The sequence below is a fragment of the Callorhinus ursinus genome, unplaced genomic scaffold (genome assembly GCF_003265705.2).
Source record: "Callorhinus ursinus isolate GAN/ISIS: 27379988/994484 unplaced genomic scaffold, GSC_fseal_2.0 scaffold28, whole genome shotgun sequence".
Taxonomy (NCBI): domain Eukaryota; kingdom Metazoa; phylum Chordata; class Mammalia; order Carnivora; family Otariidae; genus Callorhinus; species Callorhinus ursinus.
In genome coordinates, this window is record NW_027397090.1 from 10873550 (window position 1) to 10899344 (window position 25795).

At 42.9% G+C, this 25795-nt stretch overlaps 1 protein-coding gene and 1 pseudogene across 2 annotated transcripts in view; both read left to right on the top strand.

Annotated features, from left to right (window-relative positions):
- The window catches only part of DOCK8 (dedicator of cytokinesis 8), a 218723-nt gene that overhangs the window by 88596 nt on the left and 104332 nt on the right, over positions 1 to 25795 (top strand). For both annotated transcript variants that reach the window (XM_025891603.2, XM_025891605.2), the window contains 7 exons: positions 3191 to 3257; positions 4203 to 4352; positions 7676 to 7756; positions 8837 to 8996; positions 11555 to 11691; positions 15282 to 15375; positions 16086 to 16248. In XM_025891603.2, coding sequence (XP_025747388.2) covers positions 3191 to 3257; positions 4203 to 4352; positions 7676 to 7756; positions 8837 to 8996; positions 11555 to 11691; positions 15282 to 15375; positions 16086 to 16248 — 852 coding nt within the window. The remainder of the gene's footprint in view (positions 1 to 3190; positions 3258 to 4202; positions 4353 to 7675; positions 7757 to 8836; positions 8997 to 11554; positions 11692 to 15281; positions 15376 to 16085; positions 16249 to 25795) is intronic.
- On the top strand, positions 6040 to 6123 carry LOC112838717 (U2 spliceosomal RNA; annotated as a pseudogene).

A 25795-nucleotide genomic window follows, 5' to 3' on the forward strand; every position in this document is an offset into this window, starting at 1 on the left:
TTTATACATGCAGATCAAAATATTATCTACATTATCAAATATACATAAATGAGACATTGAAACGTATAAACTAAATAAATCGAAATAAATTACGGTAGCTTCTTCCAGCACATGAACAGATTGTATTGCATATCCAGTCGGGAATGTTTGCATGCCTCTCTTGCAGACTGCTACTTTCGAGAATTCTTCCTACTTCAAATCACAGACTCTTGAAAATATTCAGGTGTAAATGCCCTGTCTAGGCAACAGTACATAAGCATCATATTTTTTCATACCCCCATTAGGACGGTCATCCATCTCTTGAAGTCAATTCATGGACCCCTCAAGCAGCACCTAGTTTGCAATCAGGGCATCTGGACTCTGAATTCAAGGCTGTATTTCAACCCTGGGAGCTTCTCTGGGAGTTTGAGTTCTTACCGATAAATGACTGACATTGTTACACCAGATGGTCTCAAAGTTCCTACTTGCCCTAAACTTCTGTGATTCTAATGCATAGCTTCCCCAGACCTCTCCTGAGAACACAAGGAGGCAGAACCGCTCACCCAGTTGTGGGGGCTCTCTTGATATGGTAGCCCCTCCCCCTAGCCAGTTCTACCAACAGGGAGAGGGGAGTGAGGGCCTTTTGTCTTGTGCAGGGAGATGAGCAGCTCATAAATCAGCTCTGTGTCAAGTCTGGGCTACAGAAGGCAGCCTCTAACCCTTGCAAGCCAGCCTGGAAGTGGGAGCCTTTTGGCCCTTGAGCACTGGGACTGAGTGGAAGTGGCCTCTAGTCTCCTCCGCGTTGCTCAGGAAATCACCCTATTGTCTGAGGCACTCAGTCACTCCCACAGGATGCACATCAGGCCCCTCGTAGGTGCGATAACTATGCTCTTCGGGATTGGAGGGATTCTCCCTTATGATGTCACTTTGCCACCAAGTCTTCTAGATCTTTCCAATAAATAAACAACAGCAGTTCTCACAGGTGGGAAAACATGGCCACTAAGAGAGAGACATGTATTATTTAAAAAAACAAATAGAGCCATTTGGATTTCTCTTAATGAAAATTGTCAGTTTTCTGGCAATGTTTTTCCCCGTTGCCAAAGCAGGAATCAGGTAGAATTGAGGTGTTTGCCCAGTGCACTTGGCCCACTCAGGTGTCTTAAATAGTATCCATCTCAACATACACCTGCAAGATGGACCAAAGAGATTGTCCCAGCTATAACTCCGCTAAATAAACCAGATTTTTAAAAAAAGCGAGTTCTTGTAGGTAAACCTACAATGTCAAAAATACGAATAGTAAAAATGTAATGGTGATGTTAAAGACCCCATTTCCCCATTGACATGGACATGCAGAATTTTTATTTCTACCTTACAGATTTTATCAGCTCGGGGATTTTTCAGAATCTGTTGCGGTCTCTAACTGTCACTGTTTTGCTTTTGAGAGACATGTAAAACCTCAAACATGTAGAAAGAATCAGGCTGGGATTGATTCTGCAAATGTCTGTAGCACCTGGGTAAAAAAGGATGGCAACAAAGTATTTTTCTCTTTTGCATTTAATGTGGGCAAATCTTTTAATGTGAGATTTAACCCGATCTTCTGTAAAGTAACCTCAGCTCAGCGGGGTCTCCTTGCTGGTGAAACTGGTGTGCATCATCACGTTTACTCAGAGAGATTGATCGATTGATTGATTGGTTGATTTCAAATTTATTTGAGAGAGAGAAAGTGAGTGGGGGGCGGGGCAGAGGGAGAGGGGGGGAGAGAGAGAGAGAGAGAGAGAAGCAGACTTCCCGCTGAGCAGGAAGCCCGACTCGGGGCTCTGTCCCAGGATCCGGAAATCATGACCTGAGCCAAAGGTAAATGCTTAACCCACTGAGCTGCCCAGGTGCCCCCTCAGGGAGCTTGTTTTAAATGCAGATTTTGGGAGACTTTGCACCCTCATTTCCTCCAAGAGATTCTGGTTCACCAGATCGCAGGGGGGACAAAGAAACCTACATTTTGATAAACTCCTCATTTGCCTCAAAATGCTAGTTTCTGGGGTCTGCCCTTGGAGATACACCTGTAGGGAAAAAAACCTCAGGTTCTGTGATCAGAAAAGGCTGGGCTCTTTTTAGGGGCCCCTGGGTGGTGCAGTTGACCGAACGTCGACTCTTGGTTTTGGCTCAGGTCATGATCTCAAGAGTTGTGAGATCGAGCCCCGTATTGGGCTCTCGGCTGAGCTCAGCGTGGAGTCGGCTTGAGTTTCTCTCTCCCTCTGCCTCTCCCACTCATTTTCTCTCTCTCTCAAATAAATAAATCTTTACAAAAACAGATCCTCTTTTTAGACAAAGTTACCCAGGGATAAGGCCATTCTCTCACACATGGCTTGAAACAAAAATTGGCCTAATTTACATGACTTCTGAGGTAATGGTGGTCCAGGGCCTGGTTACTGGTGCACTCAGCTAGCAGGATCCCAAATCATGGGTTGTTAGCCTGAGAAACTTGGAACGTGCACATCAGTGCTTCATGTGTATCCTATACCATGTGGAAGGATTATGCCTTGGGTATGCAGTATCATCAAAGCCACCATTTCAAGGGGAATGGGCAATTAGGGCTGATATGTTTCTAGCTCTCACTGGGTCCCCACAGCTCAGTGTATATTGGCAGTGCTCCGCTCCTTCCCCAGCAACTCAGCAGCTCCCTTGGTAGTGGAATAGGAAAGGTCAGACATTCACCCACATAAATGGCCCCACTATAAATCTAAGCAAAAGCAACAGAACTTTTATTATTATTATGATTTTTACTCTCTGAAATGCCTTGTCCCTTAGAACTGAATAATAGAGATTCCTACCCTAGTAGTAAAGGGTAAACTGTGAACAAAAGCTTTACCTGAGACAGAGGCTTTACCATTGGAAAACACAGCATCTACAGTGATAAGTAGGGCCATGTTGGATCACACCATGGGTACCATGCTGCCCTCTCTCCCTTGTGTTGCCACCAACAAGTGCTTTTTAGGAGAATGTGCCATCCACCACGATCTGCAATGACTAGGAATTTTCCACGAACCTCCCATCTTTCTCCACTAATATCCCGTTATGATTCTCATCTGTGTGGAGTTATCCAAATATTTTGGGGAACGATGTACATTTTTAACCAGTTTATAGAGCTCGGCACTTTCAGGAAATTCAAAACTATCTAAGTTAAAACCCTATTTTTTCTTTCTCTCTCTGAAAGGTTTGAGATTGAAATTGAGCCTCTGTTTGCCAGCATTGCCCTCTACGATGTTAAAGAAAGGAAAAAGGTAAGGGGGCAAAGAACACCCCATCCGTGGGGGCACACATTGCTCATGATTTTGGGGGTTCATGGTTTTCAAATCCACTTCTCTGCAGCAAAAACACATCAGATTTGAAAGCAAATGACCTTTGACACAGCTGGTTCTATTGCCTTTGCCGTGTTTGCAGGAATGATCTGGCGATGTTAGTCGTTTATGTTCTTTGAAGAATCTTAAAGGGAGAGCCTGTTTAGGATCGAGAGAGAAAAGAAGTAGCAACATGTGGGGTGACACGTCAAACAAGGCAATTTAAATACATTTTTAACAAGCTCAGATATATATGTAAGGTTACCTCTGTTGGGGAGGTTTTGCCCTGTGAGAGAGTCTCATGGTGGATGGAAGGCATCTTGTGCAGGAAAAGTATTAATTTGCCATCAGGCGAGGACCTCACCAACTGTGATGCGCAAAATTTTAATGAAAAAGATTTTGAGTACCTAAGCCTCTTCTCCAGGAGTGTTTTAATGTTTAGTCACTTTGTGAACCCCAGAGGAGGACAAAAACAGCACAGCCACAGAGGACACTGTTGCCCCTTTGACCCGTAACCCCTCCGTATTTAACGAAGTGTGTATCTCTTGGAGAAATATGCCCAACCCCTGAGATTTACGTCAGCTAGGGTAGGTTTACTGCTAAAACTGCAAGCTCCTAAATTCCAAAGTGTAAGGCAGTAATTCAGGAAATACGGATGGGTTAATAAAAATGTAAATGTTTCGGGGAACCATCTCTCAAACAGCTCCCAAATATCTAGAAACTTCGACAAAATGCGTATCAGATTTTTCCACCACCACTAGTCATAAACCATGTCTATGATGACCCTTATTCCTCTGGCAACATTTCTTTGTGGGTTTTTGACTCTTTAAACATGGGTAGACCAGGAGAACAGCAGGTGTGACTTCTTTTTTGCCTTGTTGTTTACAGATCTCAGAAAATTTTCACTGTGACCTGAACTCTGACCAGTTCAAAGGCTTTCTGCGCGCGCACACGCCCTCCGTGGCTCCATCAAGTCAGGCAAGATCTGCAGTCTTCTCAGTCACCTACCCATCCTCGGACATCTACCTAGTAGTCAAGGTAATTAAACACAGTTTGGTTTGCACGTTCTGCATTCGGGTGCTCTCCTTGTTGCATTATTCCCAGAGCATGTTTGGGGTGAGAGAGGGGTCAGAACGTATCCACATTTTCTCTGTGAGATTCGCTTTGTTTCCTTTTCAACTGGCCCCTTTTCCTTTCCAAGCAAATCCTGTGTGGGACACTAGCACAACTCTGGGTTTGGGAGTCATACAGTCTTGGTTTTGAATCCTGGCTTTGAAACTTCAAAGCCATAGGACTTTGGGTGATTACCTAAACTTTCGGAGACTTAGTTTCCTTACGTGTAAAGTGGGGATTATAATACTGCCCTCAGGGGGCAGTTGTGATTGCAGAAGAAAGCCTGGCCCATTACTTTATTCCTGACCAAGCTTTATTCCTGACCAAGCTGTTCTTCCTACCCTTAGCTGTCCAGCTCTGAGAGCTGCTGTGGAGGAAGTCTTGGATAGAGTTCCCTAATACTATTCATGTTCTTCTAGACACCTGTAGAGAAATGTTCCCAAGTCCAGGCTCTGATAATTTAAGGTGTGGGCTGTGGTTTCCAAATTTCACTCCCCCTTTATATCACCATGTCACAGACTATGACTGTGTGTGGTGCAACTCAAAATCTATGGGACAGTTCCAAGGAGAAGGACTTTGCATTCTCGGCTGTACGCTGCTGATATAAGAAACCCAGAGGCTTTCTCTGCACACCAGAGTGACTGGTTAGAGGTTAACAACAAATGTTGACTATTTCATTTAAGCCAAATATTTAGTCCTATTGACTGTTTACCCCAAAATTGTAAAAAAAAAAAAAAAAAAAAAATTTTAGGTGTTTTGATTTCACGTCTATGCAGAGTTCCAGGTTTGGAGCATTTTCTAGTTGACACAGTGTTTTACTTCCAGAATCCCGTTGATTCCCCCATGATCCCGAGAGAGCAGCCTATAGATTCCCAAGAATTTAAATGACTTAGAGGTCAGTTGACAAGTGGCAGATGTCTTTGCATTCTAGCTGCCTTTCCACCATTTTACAAAGATTCTGAAAAGTTACTGGTACTCAAGGAGAATCTATGTAACGTGGTAGGAGGGATTAAAGTTAAAATTGTGTTGCTAAAAAGACACATCTGTTGTTGTCAAACTGAACGTGTGTCCTTTTCACTGCAGTATCCCTTAGACATAGAGGAAAGTTAGAGTCAAGCCCATCCTACAGCTAGTTAGATTCAATGTTCTCTCAGCCTGGGAACCCAAAGATGCCAACAATAGTCCCATCGAGCCAAGTTTCACGTAAGCTCTACTTCTTCGGGGATGACTTTGTTTTAGTTAATCTACCATAGTCTGCTAGGTGTCAGCGGCTACCTACAGGTTACTGTTACTTACTAAATATATTACAAAATTCTCAAATGTACAGATGCATTCATTTGGCAGTATCAGTTGTATATATGGATATAGTGAAGACATTTAAAGCTCAATAAGACAGTCCCTGGTTTGCTTCTGACTTCTTTTCCTTTACTGTAATGGTGTCATTGTTGCTTCTTTCTCTCTACAGATACAATAAATGGTGTGTCATATTTAACACAGCCAGGCAGATGCCATTCAGTAAAGAGGAGTTCTTTCTAATTCTTCTTCCCAGGCTGAACACCGGGTTCTTAACTGTATTTTGGGTAGAGTTTCCTAGTTTAGTATTGTATATACTATCGCTTCTCGGCCTTTTGGCTAAGATCAAGTGTAGTATCGTATCTACTATTGCTTTAAGGGATTATCCAGGCTTAAAGGTTTTGTTCCTCAGTTGAGGGATGGAGAATAAGGATGAAATTTAAAACGTCAAAAATAAACCTGTGGAGGCACTGAACCAGCCCCTCCTGAACAGGACAGAGGGCAGCCTTTTATCTGACGAAAATCCCCTGGTAATCCCCACACACCCCTCTCCTCTGCCTGCCACGCTTATGAGGACCCCTGGGTTTCTTTCACACATGCACATGAAGGGACATACAGTGAGCCCTCAGAGCAGCCTGCAGCCCTTCTCAGGAAGTACCTGGAGTTACCCTTCTGCCCAGCTGGGGAAGGGAATAGTCTCCGCTGGTCTGGTCAGATCGGAGTCTCTCCCTTTCAGATTCTGGAGACCTCTGTTCTGTGGGTTCCACGCTGCACAGTACTTGTGCTTGAAGCCATGGCATGGTCATTGCTGCTTCAGGGTCTCCATTAAAAGGTCCTTTATCTCTGCTCAAAGTTCATTTTAAAGACCATATCTTTATCTGTTGACTACATGGAAAAACTAACGTCTTCCAATTGGCTCTATGAGCGCCTGACTATGAGCTTCAGTAGAATAGGGATCAAGTGTGGCTTGCTCACCCCCTTACCTCCCCAGCAGCTACCACCTAGAAAATAAAAATAAAAATAAACACTCTGTCCCTGTCCGGTAGTGCCTGTGGACCATGTGCACCTCATGGAATATGTTAAACCCAGATTTCATGTGACAGGAACGTCGCATCCGACGTCTAATCTCAATAAAGGCTAATGGGACTACCTCCACTTGTTTTTCTCTTCAACATTTTCTTGGGGCAGAGGGTTGGTAAATTTCAAATCTCTACTTTTTTCCCCTGTCAACAGGGTGGCCACACTTGTGGCCAGCCAGATCCTTTACCTGAAGCAAACTGGAGGAAGATACTCGACAGGAGTAGCATTAAATCATATTTCCAGCCAGTTAGCCAAGTGAAAAGCTGCCCCATTCCACACCTTTCGGTTTCTCTCCGTGTCTGTTAAATCCAGAGAAGCGGCCCTAATAGGAAATACAAGGGAGACAATTACAGATAATTTATTCTGTTCATTTATTCATTTTGTGGAAGGTTTTAGTCCCCAACCTGACTTTTACGGAGGCCATATTTCTTTTGTACATTGTAAGCAATAATAAAGAAAATGAGCTTTTCACTTCTTACATATGTCTCATGGGTTCTGTTTTGTAAAATAACTTTTATTGCATTTTTTATTGTGGGCATAATACATGTTTATGGTTTAAAAATAGAAAATACACATAGCAATAGGAAGAAAATAAAAATAGCACATAATCTCACTATACAAAAATAGCTACTATTAACAGTTTGTGTATCTACTATCATCCTTTGAATCTGCCTTTGTGACTTTTTTTTCTACAAAACTGTGGTACTCTTCATGCTAATTTTTTTCACACTAATTTTTTTAATCAGAAAATATACAGCATGAGCATCTTCCCTTGTCCTCAAATACTGTGACAAAACCTCATTTTGATGGTTGCATTGATGCCCTTATGTGGATATAATTCATGAGTTTTGTTTTAATATTATTTTTGTTGGTAGATTGAGAAAGTCCTTCAGCAAGGAGAGATTGGAGACTGTGCGGAACCATACATGGTTATCAAAGAAGGTGATGGTGGAAAGGTATGATACTTTGGCTATTACTAAATGGTGACATCTTAGAATAAGCAGATATTTTTTGGAAGTTCCACAAAATAGTTAAGTAAATAATAGGTCCATAATATGTCCCCATATGAGACGTTGATACATTGTGTCTTAAAAAAGAAGAAAGGGAAGCTGGCCATTGATGATAACTTTTTAAAGAAATAAATTCTTGAATTCAACAAATGACATATACACCACTGTCTAAAAAAACTTGGCGAGGACAAAAGCCACATCCTGTTGTCTTGGTTCCAAGGCCCTGACCCAGGTTGGGAAGGCCACAGAGACCTCACGAAACTCTGCTGGGCTTTCTCAACAGTACCAGCCAATATCCAAATGTCTTTTCTGGTGTGGATATTGGAAAATAGGCGAAGGCTTCTGTACATCATAAATTCACTGGGACAGCATAGGTACTGAGCCTGTGAAAGGGACATCTTTTCTCAGCCCCCATTTGCAAAGGTTTCCAATGTGACTTTTAAAACGTGGCCTTTCTGGATGAAGACTCGGCTAATCAGCATCCTCCTCCAGACTCATGAATTTCAAATAAGAGTTCTTGAACTCAAGACATTTATTTTTTAAAAACCTACCTTCTCTTCTGAACTTAGAAAGAACACCCTGGAAGTGTTGTCAACCTAATAAGGAAGCGGTTAACAACCTTTACAGATTTTTCTAGAGTTTCCCAAAGCAACTTTTGAAAAACAGGCTCTCTTGAAAGCGTGATAGATAACGTATAAAATGTTTCATTCTAAAATTTTGTCATGCAAATCCAAGTCTTGTTGATTAACTGGTATAACAAGTCTTGGACTTTTTTTTTTTTTTTTTTAGCTAGAGGTATATTTAAGAATTGAATGTTGACTTTCTTTAAACTCTTCCATTTCTGATCTGTATTCTCTTGTCAGCTAGAATTCTAGCCTGAGTTGTATCATCTTCCTGCCCATTCGCTCTTTTTAATTAGGAGGGTAGGGATTTCGGAGATGGCTGTCATATTCATGGCAGAGACCGTTGACTTGGTGCTGGCGCCGTATTGTTTGTTTCTGCTTGTGTCCTTCCACTTTCCTCTAGAGTAAAGAAAAGATTGAAAAACTAAAACTTCAAGCTGAATCCTTCTGCCAGCGTTTGGGAAAATACCGGATGCCTTTTGCCTGGGCTCCCATAAGCTTAACAAGTTTCTTCAATGTCTCCACCCTGGACAGGGAGGTAACCGATGTGGAGTCCATGGTTGGTAAGATTTTCAACTGCAGTGGGAAGGGGAGGGGTCCCCAGTGTCCTAACTCTGAGGTCGGCTGCTTGTTAACGGGGGCTCAGGGTGCAGTAATGTGTGGAGAGTGGGAACGAAGAAGATAAATAGGGTGAAACACTATTATGACTGACTTACAAATGCTTGATTGGCTGGTGATCCCCAAAACAATTATCTTGAACATTTGTGGAACTTAAATATTCTTACAGTAAGACTTTTGGTTGGAATTTTCTGGACACTTCGACACTTTAAAAAGTTAATTTTCAGGAGCTGCCTCCTTTTCAAAGTAGAAATTTTAAAATAACAAAGTACAGCAACTATCTATAGTGGGTTAAACAATGCCACCATGATGGGCTTTTAAATCTAAGAAAAGCTGTTCTCAGGAAGGCTTCAAAAAGCAAAATTCCGGCTTCTCAGCAAAATTTCCAGTCCCTTCAAAAAAAAAAATTTTTTTTTTTTTTGCCAAGTGCAATGAAAAAGTAGATTCCAAAAGAGTATTTAGTTTCTATTCCAATTTATTGAGCATATTTCTCCTTTTCATCACCTCACCCTGGATCTGAGTCATTAATTTCCTGAACAGTGTGGGTATGGAAGTGTTCAGGAGGGTTCAGAGTTCTCGAGCCGACCCACCCCACCCGTGGTAGAGTGTCTGTTGTCCTGAGTGTCTTTGTATCCAGCAAATATGTGAGACTGTTCACATTTCTGCTGCGTTCCCACGCCCTGCCTTTTCCCAAATGCTGCCTTTAATGGGGGGACTGGAGGGAGAGGTATTTTGTCATTGCTGTTTCTCTTCTGTAATTATTGTTGTGTAATTACCAGTCAGAACTGCTGGGTTATTTTTGATTTACCAACAACAAACCTCACTTGAGTGCATCCTGACCTTCACACCACAATGGGTAGGCTTTATTTTTTTTTTTTTCATGCCAACTTCTAGGTAGACCCAGATAGCCTTATTTGAAAAGAATTATGCACAGATTTTAGAGGGCATGATAAACTAGGTAATTCAGCCATAGGGTAATCTCCAGGTCAAGGATAAATTAACCTGACTATAGAGGCTGCTTCTTAAGAAGCAAACAGAAAATGCAGTGTATAATACTGGGGCAGTACGGTAAGTTTAGGTGGACAGTGGTAGCAAGAAATTCCCATTCAGGGGCACCTGGGTGGCTCAGTCAGTTAAGTGTCTGCCTTCGGCTCTGGTCATGTTCCCAGGGTCCTGGGATCAAGTCCCGCATCGGGCTCCTTGCTCAGCGGGGAGTCTGCTTCTCCCTCTCCCTCTGCCCCTCCGCCTGCTCACTCTTTCTCTTTCTCAAATAAATAAATAAATAAAATCTTTTTTAAAAAAAAGTTCCCATTCGGCATCACAGCAAGAATTAAGGATAAGGGAATATTCAAAGAGTGGGCTTGGCAACATTAGAGTTCTAAGCAATTTGACCGTTCACAGTGGAACCCCTTAATTTTGCAGTAGAAAAGCAAGAAGGTCTCCACCTCAGTCCCCAAAGGGGATAACAAATAACGAGGCCGAGTATCGGGGTCCCAGCCCAGGTGTGGGTGTGACTCAGGGTTCTAATCCCTGTTGGACAGGTCAGCCAAAGAACCCCGTTCTGCTGCCTGGTGCTCACAGGGAGAGCAGAAGAACGCTCAGATTCAGAACATACACAGGCTAACCCTGGCATGTTTGGGTCACAGTCCCAAACGCCTTCATGGGCATTCGACTACTTGCCTCTCCCAGTGGAGTGCAAATGTAAAAATACAACAAAAGCAAACAGTGTTGGCTAAATAAAGCTTATCTGCAGACCCAGTTCTGGCTGCAGTCCTGGACCCTGCTGGGTGGCTGTCCCTGATGTCCATGTGGGAGGGGACTGTGGCTGTTCATGGCTTCTCCACTCTGGTCATAGGAGGACGAGGAGCTCCAACAGGGGGACTGAGCAAGGTAAGGCCAGTGGAGGGAAATTTTCATCCAAAACAAGGATGGCCACGTTCAGTGTTCTTGTTTCATGACTTTAAACTTCTTTTTTTAAAGAAACGAAGATAACATTGTGTGTCAACTACGCTTCAATAATACATTTTTTAAAACCTGTCTCCTGGGGCGCTTGGGTGGCTCAGTTGTTAGGTTTCTGCCTTCGGCTCAGGTCATGATCCCAGAGTACTGGGATCGAGTCCCTCATTGGGCTCACTGCTCAGCGGGGAGTCAGCTTCTCCCTCTCCCTCTGCCCCTCCCCACCCCATGCTCTCTCTCTAAAATAAATAAATAAATCTTGGAGCGCTTGGGTGGCTCAGTCGCTGAGCGTCTGCCTTTGGCTCAGGTCATGATCCCGGGGTCCTGGGATCCAGCCCTGCATCGGGCTCCCTGCTCCACGGGAAGCCTGCTTCTCCCTCTCCCTCTCCCCCTGCTTGTGTTCCCTCTCTCGCTGTGTCTCTCTCTGTCAAATAAATGAATAAAATCTTAAAAAAAATAAAACCTGTCTTTTATATGATAAAGTTCATGACTGCTGTACCTTCACACAGAAAGGCATGCTTTCGAATGACAACTGTTTTCCTTACAGGGAGAAGCTCTGTGGGTGAGCGGAGAACTCTGTCCCAATCTAGAAGGCTTTCTGAAAGAGCCCTCTCCTTGGAGGAGAATGGGGTCGGATCCAACTACAAGACCACCACCATGACTGTTAACAGCTTTTTCAAGCAGGTATCTCCTCCCATTCCAGCGTGTCTGAATTTCTTCCCTGAATGGCATGGCTGTTGGAGCCCAAAGGGGAAGTACACGTCATGATTAAGGGAGCAAGTTAGTTAACTTCATCAATCCTCAATGTCATTATCTGCAAAACAGGAATGACGGTGCTTGCTCCATGGGGGCAGTTGGGAGTGTTAGATGGCCTGAGGTGTGTGAAGCTCTTCTCACAGTGCCTGGGATATAGCAAGAGCTAAATGAGTGTTGGGTCATTTCATTGACAGAAGGATTTGTTCCCACTAATGCAAACTCTTCTCTTTGAATGATCATGGTCAGCTCATTTATTGGGCTATTAAAACCATCTGGCTGAAACATCCCTTTCCCCGTGGTCTTGGGGTGTCCCAGCCCAGCTGTTGTCCTTCTCACCCCTGTTCCATCTGTAGGCTTGCCACATTTCTGCCATGTTTACTTGCTCATAGAGGGTGACCATTGCAGGTCGTTCTCTTTATTAGTTCAGTAGACATCGAGGTTATTTAAAAATCAGAGAACTTCTCAGAGTAATCAACTTCGTAGAGACAGAAAGTAGACTGACAGGTACCAGAGGCTGGAGGAAGATGGGAATGGGGAGTTGTTGTTTAAGGAGTTTCAGTTTCAGAAGATGAAAGATTTCCGGAGATGGGTTGCACAACACTGTGAATGTACTAAACCCTAATAACTGTACAGTCAAAAATGGTTACGATGGTGCTGTTCATATCATGTATGTTTTGCTACAAACAAACTAATTTGATATGACTTGGTTTCACTCTGCTTTGGAAGATTTTCCATAGCTCAAGCAGTCTTCATGAAGCATTTCAGGGGTCTCTTAATGATCCCAAATGCAAAAGGGATGCTGGGCGTGGGAGGTGTGACATGCCACATAAGAGAAGTATCATGGAATTAAAGAGTTTCTATTTGGGATATAGCCCTTTCTCTTGTATTACTTTGTTGGGGGGGGAGGCAAAGTACTTAACTGACTTTTCTTATCTGTACTTGGGAAATAAGACATACCTACCTCCCTAGCTACCTAGCTACCTCGCTACTTACCTACTTACCTTCCTAACTTCCCAGGCTATTGGATTAGAGCTCTTGCCCTTGAATCCCTGGCAGAGTACCTGTCCCCTGTAGGCACCTGGAGAGTATTATTTATGCTTAGCCTTCTTGATCAAGACAAATGTGAAGAAAATGAGGATAGGAAAAAGACAGAAAGATGCTTTCTCTTTCTTCAAATCTTTGAAGAAGGAAGTGACGTTATTCTGTATTGTTCCAGAGAGTAAAACAAGCATGAGTGGATTTAAGTTACAGGGGGAGAAACTTTTGGCCTAGATTTGCACTGGTCACACAAGCTTCCTTAGAATGTAGTAGAAGGATTGTTGAGAGGCTGGGGGACAGTAAGTTGGGAGTGGTAGAGAAGGAATGTTTTTTTCTTGGAAACGGCGTCTTTCATTCAGTAATCTGATCTAATTGCAGAGTTATGGTCAGTCTTTTGTTTCTTGTCCCTGCAATGTCCCTAGAAGCAAATTTTAATTGTCTGGCTTAGCCTGTGACAGACCAAATGGACAAATCAACCCACAGAATAGTAGCATTTATCAAGCACTTAGACCCAGAAGCACTCTTCTGAATGCCTTCAGTATTCAGTATTAAGTATACTCGTGTGTTCCTCTAAGTAATCCTTTGAGGTGGGGTCTATTATTATACTGTTTTACCAACAAAGAAACAAGCATAGAGAATGAAAGTCAGGATATAGAAGAACTACATAACATAATTGATGAGGCCTATCAAGTTGATGCACTGAAATCTCTCTCCTGGAAGGAATGAGTACACCTTCTTTTCAACTATCCATGGAGCAGTCTTTATTTTATTTTACCTGCTTTCCTCACAATAAGTGTACTACGTAATCACCATCAACCATTTCCCCCATCCCCCCGCCCACCTCCCCTGGTAGCCATCCATTTGTTCTCTATAGCAAAGAGTCTATTTCTTGGTTTGCCTCTTTTCTTCCCCCTATATGTATTTGTCTTGTTTCTTAAATTCCACATATGAGTGAAATCATAGGGTATTTGTCCTTCTCTGACTGACTGACTTTGCTTAGCATGATACTGTCTAGCTCTGTCTATGTCATTGCAAATGGCAAGATTTCATTCTTTTTTATGGCTGAGTAATATTCTATTGTATATTTCCATATTCCAATATTCCATTGTATACACACACACACACACACACACACACACACACACACACAGAACATATATTCTTTATCCATTTATCTTTTGATAGACACTTGAACTGCTTCCCTAATTTGGGTATTGTAAATAATGCTGTTATAAACTTAGGAGTGCATGTAGCCCTTTAAATTACTGTTTTTATATCCTTTGGGTAAATACCCAGTAATTTGCTTACTGGATCATAAGGTAGTTCTATTTTTAACTTTTTTTTTTTTAAAGATTTTATTTATTTATTTGACAGAGACAGACAGCGAGAGCAGGAACACAAGCAGGGGGAGTGGGAGAGGGAGAGCAGGCTTCCCGCTGAGCAGGGAACCCAATGTGGGACTCGATCCCAGGACTCTGGGATCGTGACCTGAGCCGAAGGCAGCCGCTTAACGACTGAGCCACCCAGGCGCCCTATTTGTAACTTTTTTGAGGAAACTCCCTACTGTTTTCCACAGTGGCTGCACCAGCTTGCATTCCTCCTAACAGTGCACGAGGGTTCCTTTTTTTCCACATCCTTGCCAACACTTGTTGTTTCTTGTGTTTTTGATTTTAGCCATTCTGACCAGTGTGAGGTGATATCTCATGGTGGTTTTGATTTGTATTTCCCTGATGATGAGTGATGTTGAGCATCTTTTCATATGTCTGTTGACCATCTCGATGTCTTCTTTGGAAAAATGTCTATTCATGTCTTCTGCCCATTTTTTAATTAGACTATTTGTTTTTTGGGTGTTGAGTTTTATAAATTCTTTATGTGTTCTGGGTACTAACCCTTTATCAGACATGTCATTTGCAAAGATCTCCCATTCAGTATAGATTGTCTTTTAGTTTTGTTGATTGTTTCCCTCACTGTGTAGAAGCTTTTCATTTTGATGTAATCCCAATAGTTTGCTTTTGTTTCCCTTGCCTCAGGAGCATATCTAGAAAGATGTTGCTACGGTCTGTGTCAGTGCATTTACTGCCTGTGCTTTCTTCAAAGATTTTTATGGTTTCAAGTCTCACATTTAGGTCTTTAATCCGTTTTGAGTTTATTTTTGTGGGTGGTGTAAGGAAGTGGTCCAGTTTCATTCTTTTGCATATAGCTAGCTGTCCAGTTTTCCCAGCACCTTTGTTGAAGATTTATTGACCATGTAATTGTGGGTTTATTCCTGGGTTTTCTATTCTATTCCATTGATATATGTATCTGGGAAGGAATATTTGACAAGAGGTTGAACTAAATTATTTCAGCATTGGCTATAATCCTTATTCCCATGAGAAGCGTGTTAGAATAAAACTTAAGGATCAAAGTCTTCCTGGAAATCATTGGCCCCCACCCCAGGAGCCATGGTGCATCAGCACTAACCCTGACTTCCCTTTTTGCAGGAGGGGGATCGCCTCAGTGATGAAGACTTATTCAAGTTTTTGGCTGACTACAAAAGATCTTCATCCTTGCAGAGAAGAGTCAAGTCGATTCCAGGTGTGGATGGCTCATCTTTTCCTCTCTAGTTGTGCCAAAGCCGTTTATGAGTAGACACATTATTTGTCTAATGCTACAGTTTATAAAATAATGTTTGCTAAGTGAAATGCGGGATTTTGCCTCAGGAGGTAAGAGTCTGAATTGGTCTACTTCTTTGAAAAATCTGTTAATATTTCTGTTTCTATTAAAGGAGCATCATGCTTTAGATCTGGCTCCTCAGATAATCAGATAATTGTATGAACAGAGCAGCCTCTTTCATCAAATAAAATATTATATGGAACTCTTAGTATAAAAGGAAAAGTGAAAGTGAGATGCATTGGTAGAAGATGAGATCGTCTTCCTTATTATCAGCTTAAAAGGTCCTGAGGCACTTCTGCAGCACCCTGGGGTACCAGGGAACCCAGTTTGAAAACCACCAATAGTTACTAAACTATGTGCTATTACAGTGTGGTATTTTTGGAAGAAAGTTTAAAGATCCATTTTTACTCATTGTACAATTCCTTGCTCTTTGATTTCTAGAAACTAAATCTCAAAAGATATCAAAACATGATTCTTTTCCAACTAGAGGAAACTAGCTAGGAATTCCAAAAATCTTGCACTCCCACAACTCATCCTCTCTTTCATAAAAGAAATATGGTACAACAGTCTTTCTTGATTCCCGTGTCACATGACAGCATCTTTACTGAAATAGTCCTGTTTTCCCTCTTTAGGCTTGCTGAGACTAGAAATTTCTTCAGCTCCAGAGATCATCAGTTGCTCTCTGACTCCGGAAATGCTGCCAGTGAAACCTTTTCCTGAAAACCGGACACGTCCACACAAAGAGATTTTGGAATTTCCAATCCGGGAAGTCTATGTCCCTCATACCGTGTATAGGTAGGAAACTAAGGCTCATGGGAAACCATGGAACCCACATTTAGAGTTTTGTTTGGAGAGTGCTCTCATTATTCTTCAACGATCTTCTTAACTTCCTAAGTTTTGGGGAAAATGAAATATGGTGTCTATGTAACTATGGAAAATTGCTAGATCAAGTTCTGAAAATGGTTTATCTAATTTTATTTAACCAGAATGTGTTACTTGAGTCATAGTTGGAATTTGGGATTACGTTGGACATACTCCTTCCAGAAATGAAATAATCTTCCTAGTCATTAGCTTGGTTTTCCTATATGTAGAAGGATGTATTAGGGAAAGAGCCACGTGACCAAAAATGTTCTCGTTGTCTAAAAGAAAGATTTTTAGCTCAAGACCAGCTCTGTCCAATAACATTTATAGCAGTGGTAGAAATCTTCATTATGTATGTTTCCCAGTACAACAGCCACTCACCACATGTGGCTGTTCGGCATTTGGATTGTGGCTAGAGTAATGGAGAAATGGAAATTTTGATTTTATTTAACCTTTCTTGATTTCACTTTAAATTCAAGTAGCTGCAAGTGGCTGGTGGCTACCATATTGGGCAGTGTGGAGCCAGACAGCAAAGGCCTAAGAGGTTAGGCTGCCTTGGTTTTTTGGAGGCCCTTTGCGGGGGGCTGGGAGGGAGCTGGTGCACATGTATCTGCCATAGGCATTGCCTTATATATTTTAGTTTTGATTTTGAGGTTTTTTATTTTTATTTATTTTTTAAAAGATTTTATTTATTTATTTATTTGAGAGAGAGAGCACGAGCCAGGGGAGAGGGGGAGAGGGAGAAGCAGACTCCCCGCTGAGCAGGGAGCCCGATGCGGGGCTCTGTCCTAGGACCCCGAGATCATGACCTGAGCTGAAGACAGATGCTCAACTGACTGAGCCACCCAGGTGCCCCTTGAGAAGATTTTTTAAATTGCGGAAAAAGAATGTTATAACAAGTACCTTTTCTCCACCATCCAGAAATGACGTTTGTTGTTTCTTATGTTTTGTACACGTGCACATGTGCATTCTTACTGGTTATATTGAAATCTCCTTTATCCTCCATCTTCAGTCATAGACTTCCACCTGACCTCCCAAACACCGCAGTTGTCATGAAGTTGGATGTTTCCTTTCTTCTATTTTCTCTGGTTTGAGACACGCACACACACGCGCGCGCGCACACACACACACACACACATACACGTACGTGAACCCTGAATGGTCTTATTTTTATATTCATTTAAAATGTACATAATAGCTTTACACTCTGTGTTACACTACACTTTTCATACAACGGTATAATTTCATACAACGGTATAATCTTCTTTGGTTATTATTGTGGATTCAGGAATTCTGTTATTTCAGTGGTCATGCTCAGTTACAGTCATTATCCTGTGTAATTACTCAGATTTTCACAAATTTAACCAAGTCCTTAACAGCTTGTGTTTTGGAAATATTAATGTAGATTCAGATAGCACTTTATCATTCTTTTTAACTGCTATATAGTATTCCTTTGTGTGAAGACACCATATTTTATTTATCCATTTCTTATTTTTCTATTGACAGACATTTATCAACGTGCCTAAAAGTGACATTGCTGGGTCACCAGGGATACGCATTTTCAGTTTTATTCATACTGCCCCTTTTTTCCAAAACTGTACCTGCTTGCAATCCTTCCAGCAGTGTGAGCTCATTCCCCCACATCCTCACTCACACTTCCCAATATGATGTGTGTGTTTGTGGAACTGAAACGCAGAGAATGTCAGAACTCACCCATTGCCCACCCCCACATCTCCAGATGCACAAAATTGAGTCCCGGAGAGGGTAAGAGAGTGGTTTGTTGAGGTCGAAAATTACAGACAGAAATACAAACAAGCATCCACTCAGTTAGAAATGGACCTTTTTCCTTCAGTACTAAAGTCCCTTCCAGTTATTTCTGAAATAACTTTTCTGAAGCAGCTTTTCATTGTCTTTTCTCGTTCCTTAAATACAAACTCAGCCCCAGTCCCTCTCCCTCAATGAATTAAGTATTTCTGGGATAGTGGTTTCAGTTCCCCATTCCCAAGAGGGAGAGGAAGGCATGAAAATGTTTGCTTGTGGATGCTGTGTTTGTATCTTTTTAGAAACCCTATCCTATAATTGGAAAAAGAAATGCTCTGGCATTGGAATAAACTTGCATCAAATGAATTCTGTAGTTATTCAACTTCTCCTCGGCATTTAATCACCCCGGGGAGGCATTTACAATGCTTTCTACTCCTTGCTGCAAACATTATTCCTTAATTACATCACAGCGGGACTCAGAATGCATTAGTACGCTGGATGATTCAGAGAGGTAGGAGTTCTAACGAGGACAAGTCCGAACAGACTGCTCTGAACCTGGCTTGGCATCCTGAGAAATGGACCCACAGGTGCACAGTGAATGTTCTTTAGCTCTCTTGTACACTCCAGACACGCCAAGGCCAGCCCATTAGAAACCAGGCCTTTAAGTTTACCTTCTTGGCTCCTAGGCCACCGTATTTTATAGCTTCAGTAAGGAAGGAGAGTTACAGTGAACTTGGCTCAGAACCTCACTCTGGGAAAACGTCAAGGAATTTGGAGAGCTTCTTGTCTACCTCTTGTGCTCTTGTTAAATGTTTCATAGTTCTGCAGCCGTCCCCACGTGCTTTATCGTGGTTTTGATTAGTTTGGTCTTAAGAGCAACCCAGCCCTGGATGAATCTTCCCCTTTCCCCATACCTCCAGTCCCATTTCACAAAATAGAAATGGAAGACTTGGGTCAGATCTGAACCCTGGGTCAGATCGGTGAGCTGACTGTTGGCCTTTGCTGACCTAGTCTGCTCATCTCTGCCCCAATCCACCCCTGCTTTTGTACCTTCTCATCTCCTTATACCTCAAGAAACCTGTAACCTTGTGGCTTTTCTAGCCCCTTCCCTTCTGATCAAAGTCTCTTTTCAAGCAGAGGTGTCTAAACCTCTTTACACTGTGGTATCAATAGTGGGTATGCCCTGAAGTCCTCTGTCCCACAAGTCTTATCATTTCAGCAGGGGCAGCAGTTCCTTTTTCTTTTAGAAAAGTTTTCCTTTGACTCTGTTGAATTCTGGACACCATGCTAAGGGTTTGGCCTGCAGGTTAACTCTCCCTGTTGACATTGCTGTTTCCGTGTCTCTGATCCTGGTCGCAGCTGCATCTCTTTAACAAAATCCAGGGAATGAAAATTAAGATTTACAGAGCTGGTAAATTCAGGCATAATTCTTTGTTTTATAGAGGGTCCACCTCCTGAATTTGAAATACGGCTTGACTTAGAGAAATTTGATTTGCCTGGAACTTGTGGGGAACGCATCTCGTGGGTCAAGCAAGGAATGCCTGCAGTGACAAACCCAGGATTTGAATTTCGAGTTTGTGTAATTTTCACCCGACCTGCAAAGCTCTCTCAGTGGGGGGGATCTCTCACGTGGATCCAATGGCAGATGTTTTCTGGCCTTGAATGTGAATAGTGCCCAGAGTCACATGTTACAGGATACTAATATGGGTGAGGCTTCAATTTACCACAGTGTGAGTAGAATTCAGTAGAACTTATTTTTACGTCTCTCACAGAACCTCAGATAAAATGGGGTTAGGATGGGCTGACATTGACTTCCGGTCCTCAGTGCCCCTCATCCCCTGACCTCTGTTGGTCACCGCCTTGTGGTATGTGAATACCGTTCGCACTGTCTTCTCTGGCGAATCCTCCTTGGTGCCTCTGCCTTCCTCAGAGTGCTTTAAGGAATCCTCTAGATCAGCCATGGAAGCCCTGCAGCGCGTGAGCCACCACGGGGCAGTCCACGCTCTGAGGGAAGAGGTGAATTTCTAGAGCGACGTAGTGCTGTTCCCAGGAGTGGCTAGCATCTCCCAAATCAGGGGCTTTGGCCATCCGCGTGCCCCGTGCCACCTGTGGGGGTAGCGGCATGGAGTCGGACGAGCGGTCCCTGGCACAGACCCAGCCCAGACCCCCGACGAAATCGCAAGCAGGACAGTGATTCTGAAAGCAGAACAGAACAGCTGGGAAAATGAGGTTGATAAACAGGATTATCCACATCTGACGCTGGCCCCCTTTCTCCACGGCCAGATGAAGAAAACACTAGTTGAGCCCAGCAGCACGTTTGAGCCCACTCCTGGCTCATGGCCCAGGGGCCCAGCAGCTGGTGTTGGGGATACCAGCTGCTGCCTTCTGGTGGGGGCAGGGCTGCCGCCAAGGCCCAGCCTGACCTCTCGGGGCACCTGGTCCTGTGGCTGCCACGGGGGTGTGTGCGGAGACCACAGGCGCTGAGCTTGTAATGAGCTTGTTAACCTCCTTGCCGTCCCTTTAGCTGGCGATTATATCAGAGAAAGGCCCATAAAGTGCGTTTTCATCTCTTATCCCAGCCCCCAAAAGCTCCGAGGCCTTTTTATCCAATTAGCAGACTTGCTGTGGAGGACCGAGCTTGCTGAGAACAAGTATATCAGTTAGAACATGATTTCTTTGATGGATAATGAGCTGTTTTCAGGCCTCCTCCTATTTAGCAGAACGCTCTCAGACCAGCAGTCTGCATTCCCAAAGCTCGCCTGATGCCTGGTTTAACAGGGAGGTGCCTCCCATATCACAGAGGGGAGCGGGCTGTTGAAAACTGTCAGACCTGCAGCCTACAGAGGTAAAAAGAATGGCGTAGGATAAGTGTGCGAGCTAATCCTGAATGGATGTCTGAAAGTTGAAATTTTGTGAATAGGCTCTATAAGGAAAGGAATGAACCAGAAATAATTCTGGATGAGGTGGTTAGGGAGGAGCCGGGCCATGCAGAGTAGAAGATGACCTTGAGAGAGACTTCTCTTTGGTCCACGGAAATGGACTCCCATTCTGAGCTCAGGTAGTTGTATGTCCAGACTGGATCTTTTCGGTGCTGTGTGTTGGGGCCAAGGGGGAATCTCAGAGGCCACTGTGGAGAATTATATATATATATATATAAAAAGTACAACTGTCCAGCCCCACCTGGAGACCCCCTGGAGAGAGGGCCCAGCAATCCCAGCTTCTGCTGGAATGGCAAGTGAGGTGAAATTTGGAAAGACCAAGTGCTGGAGCAGGAAATCACTCCACATGAGGACAGTGGTGGTGGTGGTGTTTTTAATAGCACCATACGCTCAGATGCTGTGAGTACTCCAACAGGACTGATAATTAACAATTGGTTTCAGGGGCGCCTGGGTGGCTCAGTCGTTAAGCGTCTGCTTTCGGCTCAGGTCATGATCCCAGGGTCCTGGGATCGAGCCTCGCATCGGGCTCCCTGCTCTGCGGGAAGCCTGCTGCTTTCTCTCCTACTCCTGCTGCTTGTGTTCCCTCCCTTGCTGTGTCTCTCTCTGTCAAATAAATAAAATCTTTAAAAAAAAAAAACCATCGGTGGTTTCTGATGTGATTGGCCCGGTTGTAAATCACCATCAAACAATACCTTCCTTAAATAGCTATCAAGATAATAACTCCCCATTCTTATGTGTTTCTCGAGTTGTTTGAATTTTATTTATCTTGGAACACATAGGCTATTCTGGCGGTTCTAAATTATTAAAGTACAAAAATGCAGAGTGAGAATTCTCTCTCCCACTGCTGGCTTCTAGTCATCCAACCTCTTGGGCACAACCTTTTAAGTATATGTACGTATACATCTATTTGATTTTATTCACGTATTTATTCCACAAATATTGAGTGCCTACAGTGTGCCAGGCCCTTTTCTAAACACTAGAGAAATACTAGTGAACAAAATAGATGAAAATCATGTAAATTCCACAGTTCTATTTTTGACCCTTGGAAACAACCATTTTTATCAATGTGTATCCTTCCAGAGATAGATGATGTCTGTACAAGCCAGTATAGCTCTGGTATTTTTCCTTTCACAGTGCAAGTATAGCAAAATCTCCACACTGTTCTGTTTCTTGATTTCTCATCGAACACTGGGTTTTGGAGAGGACTTCTGTATGAGTACATAAAATCGCCTCTTTTACAGCTGCACTGAATCTCATTTAGATGCATCATGATTTACTTAACCCATGATAACAAGCATCCAAGATGTTGCCAGTCTTTTGTAACAAATGATGTTACAATAAAAAAAAAAACTTATATAACTTTTCACACCTGTGTAAGCATGTTTATTGGATACATTTCTGCTTTTCATCCTTTAAAGGATGTTGAAAGAACTCTGCCTTATAAGACGACCCTAAAACCCAAGTCGTTGGTTTTACTAGCCTTAGCAAGCAGTTGCTTGTGGAAGACAAACCTTATTATAAACAAACGTTTTATTTGGAATGACAGTGCAACACAGGCAAAAGTGAAGTGAATTCCTAGTGCCTGAATTGTCCAGATACTTAAATCCTCGTACTTGACTTCGCTGTAGCAAGTTGGGCTCAGTAATAAATCCGGAACATCATCCCATTTCCTGATGCCTTACTCCAAAATTCAGTTGTTCTCCTTCTTTTCAGAATCAAAGAGATCGGGAGAGAGCCTGTGATCTAACATGACTGACTTAGCAATTGCAGGCTTTGCCAAGCCAGCCTTCCAGTACAACGTTCAGCCACTTGAGGGCACAATTTGCTCACTTTCTAGGTGCCCACACAACTAGTTATTTTTCTATTACAAAGCAGATGGCGTCGTGATTTATTAAAGGAAAACATACACTTTATTTTTTTGCCCTTGAAGCTCAGGATGGAGAAAAACTGAAAAGTATTCCAGTGTCCCGAGAGATTACTAGTTTTTTTTTTTGCAAAGACTTGTATTCTAACCTGTCACCTTCTGCCTTCTTTCATTAAGTAAGTCATGACCTTAGAAAGCGGACACTTTTCAAAGCTCTGTGTTGTACATCTGAAACTGATGTAACGTAGCATGGCAACTATACTGAAATTAAAAATTTGTTCAAGGAAGGATGTGAGGCAGTAATGAAATGTCATGGAAGTTGATATACGGTAATGTCCTTGACTTCACAAGTCACAACCCCACATTCATCTCTGTTTTAAGACTAATTCCCTTTGAGTGCACCATGCGTAAGTGTGACTGTCCTCATGAAAGACCCTGCACTGTCCACTGAACGGTGGTGTCATTTTTCCCGCGAACCTTTATCCAGCACTCAGCAGGCAGGTTCCTGCAGCATCCTGTTTGGACATGGGTGGGGAGCATAAGGTTGATGAGGCAGAAGCACTGGGGAAACAGTGATGAATATAAAGCAGACCTGGGCCTGCGTTTGATTATGATGATGAACAGCCTGCCTGGCTTAAGAGGAGCCTCCTAAAATTCAGAAAGCCTTCTTTGATTTTGAGACTTTTGTTTGTCTTTTTAATTATTATTTTAAAATCGGTTCTTTGAAGTGGCTTGTCTTCTGATGAGATATCCTTTGGGGGGGGGGGATTGTTCTCTCTTCCTTCCTGTGCCGCGCCAGGGGGGGGGGGGGGGGGGGGAACAGCTTCTCTCCTTTTTAGCTTTTTCATGCTCAGATCTGACATTCTCTTGTGCTGTATAGATGATCCAGAGGTGAGCATTCACCCAGGCTCTTCTCGTGACATGCTTGGCCACCTTTAAAGCAGAGGTATTTTAACAGCTCTCACTCATGATGGATGTCCTGTGGTTTCAAGGCCTCGGACGCAGGGCCCTTGACCCTTCTCAGCAGAAGTCACAATGCCCCGGGGCCAGATGTTAGAGGCTGCATCAGTGTCTTCCTAGGGGGACAAAGTGGGTAAGGGTTGGGGCAGGGCAGGTGGGCCCCACAGCCAAAGTAAAATAGACTTTACTATTTTAAATGTTGTTGCATTAAATTCAACTATTGATTGATAGTTAAGTAGTAGGGAAGGATTGAGTTTTACGGGTACTAAGGTAATTTTTAAAAATGCTAATCAGTCAGATTTTGTGTATCTTTTATAATTAAAAAATGAATTTCATTTATCTGCAAGCCTAAATACCAAAAGGGTTATAAAACTAAAAATGTGCCTATTTCACCTCATTTGTTCTATGTTCTTTGATGACCTTCAAAAGGTAAACTGGGGTTTGGGGGGCGCCTGGTGGCTCTGTCAGTTAAGTGTCTGCCTTCAGTTCAGGTCATTATCCCAGGATCCTGGGATCGAATCCCTCATCAGGCTCTTTGCTCAGAGGAGAGCCTGCTTCTCCCTCTGCCTGTCACTCCCCCTGCTTGTGCAAAATGTAAAACGCTCTATAATACACACATAAATTGTTGCTGTTTGTGTCATGTATATGCTGTGAATTTCTGACCTGATCGTAAACTCCTTCAGGGTAGCAGAGACTCATAAGTTTCTCCCTTCATGACCTAAAACTGTTTTGCACATGGTGGAGTGCATCAGTAAATGCTCACGGTATTGGCATGTTGAGGGGGGTTGGGGGGTGGGGGAAGAGGCAGATTGACTTTTAACTGATTCGCTGGTTTTTTGCTCTGGCAGGGGTTTGGTGGGACGAGGGTGCCGGCTGCACCCCTTGTGTCTCTAGCATCCTGCTGTGCTGATGATCTCCTCTACAAGGCCCTGGTGGAGCCAGGGTGATGGCCCCAATTTGCCTTGTGTGGTCTGTCTCCGACCGAGAGTAAACTCTAAGCAGGTAGCTGGGGAAGGCATTACTCTCATATGAAGATTTTGATCTGATCTTGTCATCAGGGATTGGATTGGATCTGCAGCAATCGGTCTTTCTGTAGTCTTGTTTCAGAAATGTAGCCCTGGTCTTGTGCAGGTCAGGAGGGCAGATAGTCATAGTCAGTGACTGCCTTCTGTATCATCACAGCTGGAACAGAGGCCCTATTTCTCTCATGCCCCTGTAGGGGGCACCTTTCTCACCATTCACCAAGAATAGAAGATGATTGTCTGCAGTTATGTTATTTTTTAAAAAAGATTTTATTTACTTATTTACTTGAGAGAGGATGCCCAAGACAGCACGAGTGGGGGGAGGGGCAGAGGCAGAGGGAGAAGCAGGCTCCCCGCCGAGCAGGGAGCCCGATGCGGGGCTCCATCCCAGGACCCTGACATCATGACCTGAGCCGAAGGCAGATGCTTAACAGACTGAGCCACCCAGGCGCCTCTGCAGTTCTTTTAAATGCCATGAATCTGTCATCGAAACTGCCCATTGGTACATGTAAATTTTTGATTTATTATTTTATATTTTTATTTTATATTTTTATATTATTTTTTTATATATTTATATATATATATATAAATATATATATATTTATTTTATATATTTATATATATATATATATTTTATATTATATTTTATATTTTATATAAAATAATTCACATTATTTTCTTCACCGTTCCCTTTCGCTTGTCCTAGAATTCAGGCCAGGCTCCGTTTGTTGAGTTAGATTCTGTGCAGATGAAGGGTAGACCCTGTTAGTTTATAGGCAGAGCCACATTCCCTGAATCGGTACGGACAAAGTAGAATAGATAGGGAGCTTGTGAAGGGTAGAAAGTTCTCCTCGTGACGTCCAGGGTCTGTTTACTCATGGGGACAGGCTGGTGGCAATGGTTTCTGGTAGAGATATTCTGACCGCTGTTTCTGG